Genomic DNA, 6,000 nt, shown 5'->3' on the forward strand with positions numbered 1-6,000 from the left:
GAGAGAGAGAGAGATAGAGAGAGAGAGAGAGAGAGAGAGAGAGAGAGAGAGAGAGAGAGAGAGAGCTCCGCAGTAAAACAGTCGGAATATCCCTTCTGTGTGTCACAGAGTCGGAACAGGCTGGAGGAGATCTTCCTCTCTGATCTAACATCACTTTGAAAAACACCTCAATCTGTGAGTTTAAACCTCCTCCTCTCCTCTCCTCTCCACGCCGCGCCTCGCCTCCTCCTCCTCCTCCTCCTCCACTCCTCCTCCTCCTCCTCCTCCTCCTCCTCATCTCCTCCTCATCTTGTTTACGGCTGAGGAGCCTCCTCACCCCTTCTCCTCTCCCCCCCTCTCAGCAGCAGGATGATGAGCCGGTCCTCGCAGCAGGAGAAGCCGGGTGGGAGCTCCTGCAGGCGGCAGCAGATGCAGCAGGTCGGCCTGGCTGATCCGGAGCGCAGAGGGGGGTCTGGGTCCGGGGACAGCGACTCACGACCGGTCCCCCCGCACCTCGACCCGGCCCGCAGTAAGCGACACCTGGAGGGGGTCCTGAAGAAGTACACCAACCTGTTCAAGGGCTGGCAGAGCAGGTGGGTACCTGAGGGAGGGTCAGAGGAGGTTCTTTGCTCTTTGTGGAGTTAAAGCTTCTATATGTAAATTTAATGATGGTCTTATATAAGCTCCTACTGGATCAGCTGTCTCCCACTCACTCTGTCACATGCACACCATCATTAGCTGTGATCAGCAGGAAGATCTTTTACTTTCTGTTTTAAAGTTTCCTGCTCTATAGAGAAGTTCATGTCTCATCAGCACAGCTCAGCTGGTGTAAAGTTTCATTTTTTTAAAGGTAGAGGATATTTTGAGTGAGCACTGTGATCTCTTAAATACACCCACAGCTTAAACACTGTGGTAATAGAGAGGATATTTTAGTAATATCTGAGCCTGTAACAATATGAATTGAGTAAATATGATGTCCCCACATGAACGCTGAAAGCTGCAGAGATTAAAAAACATCTCTCTAAACATAAATTCAGATTTAGTCAATAATTCATTCATCAATCAACATTCCTCCAAGGTCAGCTGCTCTCAGATAACCTGAAGCAGCATCCAGAATCTATACACAGATTTAAAGAGATCAGATGATCTCCATCCCTGTGTGTGTGTGTGTGTGTGTGTGTGTGTGTGTGTCTGTCTCTGTCTGTCTGTCTGTCTGTCTGTCTGTCTGTCTGTCTGTCTGTCTGTCTGTCTGTGTATGTATGTATGCGTGTGTATGTGTGTGTGTACATTCATAATCTCCTGCAGACAAGTGAATAAGCTCAGATGGACCTGTCGGGTGGGAGTCCCAGAAACACTGAGTGAGTCATCCAGGAAAGCCCTGCACTCCTCTCCTGCATCTCAATACTTACTCCCCCTCATCATCCTCCTCCTCCTCCCCCTCATCCTCCTCCTCCTTCTCTCCTAATCCTCTTCCTCCTCTCCTCATCCTCCTCCTCCTCCTCTTCTCTTCTCTCTCTCTGACTGTCCGAGTGGATCGATGGGAAATGCATCCAAACGTGTAATGAGATCCGTGATCACACTTTGACAGTGTGTGGTGTACTTACTTCCTGCCAAGCAAACACACACACACACACACACACACACACACACACACACACACACACACACACTCAGTGCTGTATTTGGCTAATGCACTCAGAAACACAAGAGAAATTAGTGTGTGTGTGTGTGTGTGTGTGTGTGTGTGTGTGTGTGTGTGTGTGTGTGTGTGTGTGTGTGTTTGTGTCTCAGCAGGTTATGTATCCCCTCTTTAAAGGCTGATATGAATATACGTGTGTTCTTTAGAGTGTGTGTTTGTGAGTGAGCCTAAGGACAGATCAGATGCTGCAGGTTCTCTCTGGTCTCATACTGACAGTTCAGTGTTGTAGTTATCACTCTGTCACTCTGCCGGTCTGTGGACAGACTCCTGTTCCTCTGCAGACCACCTCATGTTCTCTCAGGCTGCACACTGAGTCTCTGTAGGCCATGATGAAGTTTGTGCGAGAGAACATTTCAAACCATACGAATCATTCTTCATTTCAAAAAGCTCCACAGTGCAATCCTGAGGAAGGTTCTAAGGTTTGGTCAAAATGATCCTCCTCCTCTGTTCTCCTCCTGTGTACTCCTCCTGAGTCCTCTTTCTGTGTTCTCCTCTTGTGTCCTCCTCCTGTGTTCTCCTCCTCTCTTCTCCTCCTGTGCCCTATTCCTCTGTTCTCCTCCTGTGTTCTCCTCCTGTGTTCTCCTCCTCTGTTCTCCTCCTGTGTCCTCCTCTGTTCTCCTCTGTTCTCCTCCTCTGTTCTCCTTCTGTGTTCTCTTCCTGTGTTCTCCTCTGTTCTCATCTGCAGTCGTGCAGTTTTTCTTTTATTCGGTTCTTCAGTCCTATGATTGGTTTTCATTCAGAGCCACTCTTTTGTCTTGATCGGTCTTGATGACCTCTGATCTGGGTTGGGGTTACGTTGGCTTTGGAGACCACTTTTAGTGGACACTTGAGGAACTGCAGGATTTTTGCACATAAGCATCAGCTTCATTTTGAACACCTGAGGCTGCTCCTTGGTTCTTACTGATAGTAGAGAGGGGGAGCGGGTCTCATGTTTATCTGTTGGTGCTTGAACCAGCTCAGAGTAGCGTTACTGCCACCAGCTGGACTGAGCTGGAACAGAAGAATAGATTTAGGGCAGACGGCTAAATCTGGACACAGCTGTCAAGAGAGCAGCCTTCATGAACGACTCAGTCTGACCCACTAAGGCTGTCCACATGACGACGTGTCCTGGGAAGACACACTGAAACCCAAACTCCCCTTATAGCTGTGAAAGCGCTGTGTGAATGGGATTATAATAATGATGGTGCTTTATATTAAAGCCACTGAACAGCCGAAGGTTGGGTTTGCAGCTTTCAGTCTAAGGTTCTGTCTGCAGCTCTCAGTCTGAGCTTCTATCTGCAGCTCTCAGTGTAAGTTTCTGTCTGCAGCTCTCAGTATAAGGTTCTGTTTGCGGCTCTCAGTATAAGGTTCTGTTTGCAGCTCTCAGTCTAAGGTTCTGTTTGCAGTTCTCAGTCTAGGGTTCCGTTTGCATCTCTCAGTCTAAGGTTCCGTTTGCAGCTCTCAGTCTGAGCTTCTGTCTGCAGCTGTTACTGTAAGGTTCCATCTGCAGGTCTCAGTGCAAGGTTCTGTCGGCAGCTCTCAGTCTGAGCTTCTGACTGCAGCTCTCAGTCTAAGGTTCAGTCTGCAGCTCTCATTCTAAGGTTCTGTCTGAAGCTTTCAGACTAAGGTTCTGTCTGCAGGTCTGAATGTAAGGTTCTGTCTGCAGCTCTCAGTCTAAGGTTCTGTTTGGATGTAGTCTAAGGTTCTGTCTAGAGCTCTCAGTCGTATAAGGTTCTGTCTTCAGCTCTCAGTCTAAGGTTCTGTCTGCAGCTGTTAATGTAAGGTTCTGTCTGCAGGTCTGAATGTAAGGTTCTGTCTGCAGCTCTCAGTCTAAGTTTCTGTCTGCATCTGTCAGTCTAATGTTCTGTCTGCAGCTCTCAGTCTAAAGTCTTGTCTGCAGCTCTCAGTCTAAGGCTCTGTTGACAGATCTCAGTGTAAGGTTTTGTTTGCAGCTCAGTCTAAGGTTCTGTCTGCAGCTGTCAGTGTAAGGTTCTGTCTGCAGCCCTCACTCCAATGTCCTGTCTGCAGGTCTGAATTTAAGGTTCTGCTGGCAGCTCTCAGCCTAAGGTCCTGTCTGCAGGTCTCAGTCTAAGGTTATCAAAACATGTTCCTGTAGACGTCCTCCTCCACACGTCCGGCCTCTCCTCTCCTCCATCTGTGACTGTCAGGGCTGTGAATCACAGCAGCAAGGAGACTGGAATCAGACAGGAGGAGTGGGGGACTGTTAGTGACTGAGCTGTGTTTAGTTAAAGCTTTATAAATAATTTTGGGGGGTTTTTGATGATTTTTTCAGGAAGTCAGGAAATCTAAACGCTGATTGTTTTTAGTGACACAGCATCAAGCAGATTTTTGTCTCAGTGTAAATGTTTGATCTAGAACAGATTGTTAGCTGCTCTTCATTCAGATATCTGTTTATATAGATAAATAAATCCTCCTCAGATTAACAACCATGGGAGCCGTCATCAAGTGTGTTCCTCCTGCTTTTGCTCTCCATACAGACTGTTTTTCCTGCGCACACCAAAGCCTGCTGACACCTGATTGGTTGATGCTACTCAGACTACAGACAGAGACCAGAACCCTTCTCAGACTCTTACTCTTCTTAAATTTGATCAAAGTATTGATCGAGTACTGGACCAAGAAAAAGCATCATGAAGAGCTGTACTCATCCCTCTCATTCTAACTTCCTCATATCAGACTCTATGCGCTCATACACTTCACATTGTTACAGTTAGTGTCATCACCACAGGAGGTGAACCTGAATCCAGAGTTTCATCCTGAGTCTGAATCCAGACTGTTCAGGCTCAAGAACTGAAAGAGCCACAGAGTCCACATCCTTCGTGTGATTGTTCAATCTCTCTCTTCCTCTCCGTCTCTCTCTCTTTTTGTCCTGTAGGTATTTTGTTCTGGACCCTGAGGCCGGTCAGCTTCAGTACCATCTGAATGAAATCAGTAAGAACCAGCGACCCCCCCGAGGGTTCTTGCCCCTCCTCGGGGCCTTGGTGGTCTCCAGCGAAGAGTCTCAGTACACGTTCACGATCAGGTCTACGTCTGGAGACTCGTACAAACTCAGAGGTGAGAGTCCTTCTCTTCCAGGTTCGATACTTGGTCTCTGTCAGAGCTGTGTGACAGGTGAACTGAAGGTGGCGCTGCTGGTCTTCGCTCTGGTCATAGAGCTGCAGTCGCTCGGTCTGTCGAGACTTTACTTACCACCAATAAGGGTCAGAGGGTCCAGTCCTGGTTCACACTGCAGGATGGGACTCAGGTTGTATCTTTAGAGGTCTCAGTGTCCCGCCTGCAGCAGTGAAAGTGGCAGCCTCTTCATCCTGATTGGTCCTGACAGACTCCTCCTGGAGGATGCATAAAGTCTTTGTCCTCTCATCCTTCATTAAAGTAATATCAGGCTGCAGTCAGAACACACGGCGGTGTTTAAAGTTTTTATAAAGTTTATAAAAACAGAGAGAGAGAACTTTATAAAAACAGAGGGAGAAGTTTATAAAAACAGAGAGAGAGAACTTTATAAAAACAGAGGGAGAAGTTTATAAAAACAGAGAGAGATAAGAGGATTTAAAATAAATCCTGATAAGAGGTCACAAACCTGACAGCATTACATCACAATACTCACACACACACTCTCTCTCACACACACACACACATACACACACACACATACACACTCACTCTGACTGTGTGGTCTTCTCTCTGTCAGCTCTGGACGCTCAGCAGCAGGAGTTATGGATGACTCAGCTACAACTGTGCTCCAGACGCCACTCTGACAGCAAGGTACACACACACACACACACACACACACACACACACACACACACACACACACACACACACACACACACACACACACACACACCACATATGATGTTAAAGTTATATTTGGGCTGTGTTATTCGGCGGGCGGAGGGTGGAGGATATTTTCTTCTGTTCTGTTCTGTTCTGTTCTGTTGTTCTTTGAGTGTCTGGACTCTAAACTGGTATTCAGACGTTGGACCGCATTGATCCTCCTCTCCTGTCCGCCTGGTTATTGAATCACATCTCTTCAGAGAAGTGCTCGGTCAGACAGACAGCGTCTCTTTTGGATTTAATGGATCCAGACTTTCCATCCCATCCACGTTCAGCTACTTTATTCTGCTGAGCTCATCTGATTCCTCCGGCTCTGCTCCTCTGAGGCTGAACAAACACTCGCTGGAGCTTCCTGTCGCGGTGCACTTCGAGGAACTTTGGCTGCGACTGAAGGTTTGATGTAGAGGAGAGGAGACAAGAAGAGGAGACATGGAGAGAGTGATTTATTTATAATCTGAGTCATACAGAGAGAGCTCTGCAAAGTCTGACCT

At 47.4% G+C, this 6,000-nt stretch overlaps 1 protein-coding gene across 1 annotated transcript in view; it reads left to right on the forward strand.

Annotated features, from left to right (window-relative positions):
• Window positions 1–59: 59 nt before the first annotated feature.
• The window catches only part of LOC117823021 (oxysterol-binding protein-related protein 10-like), a 19,188-nt gene continuing 13,247 nt past the window's right edge, over window positions 60–6,000 (forward strand). The window contains exons 1-4 of the mRNA XM_034698041.1: window positions 60–174; window positions 342–572; window positions 4,551–4,729; window positions 5,364–5,437. Coding sequence (XP_034553932.1) covers window positions 349–572; window positions 4,551–4,729; window positions 5,364–5,437 — 477 coding nt within the window. The 5' untranslated portion in view covers window positions 60–174; window positions 342–348. The remainder of the gene's footprint in view (window positions 175–341; window positions 573–4,550; window positions 4,730–5,363; window positions 5,438–6,000) is intronic.

The sequence above is a fragment of the Notolabrus celidotus genome, chromosome 12 (assembly GCF_009762535.1).
Source record: "Notolabrus celidotus isolate fNotCel1 chromosome 12, fNotCel1.pri, whole genome shotgun sequence".
NCBI classification, from domain to species: domain Eukaryota; kingdom Metazoa; phylum Chordata; class Actinopteri; order Labriformes; family Labridae; genus Notolabrus; species Notolabrus celidotus.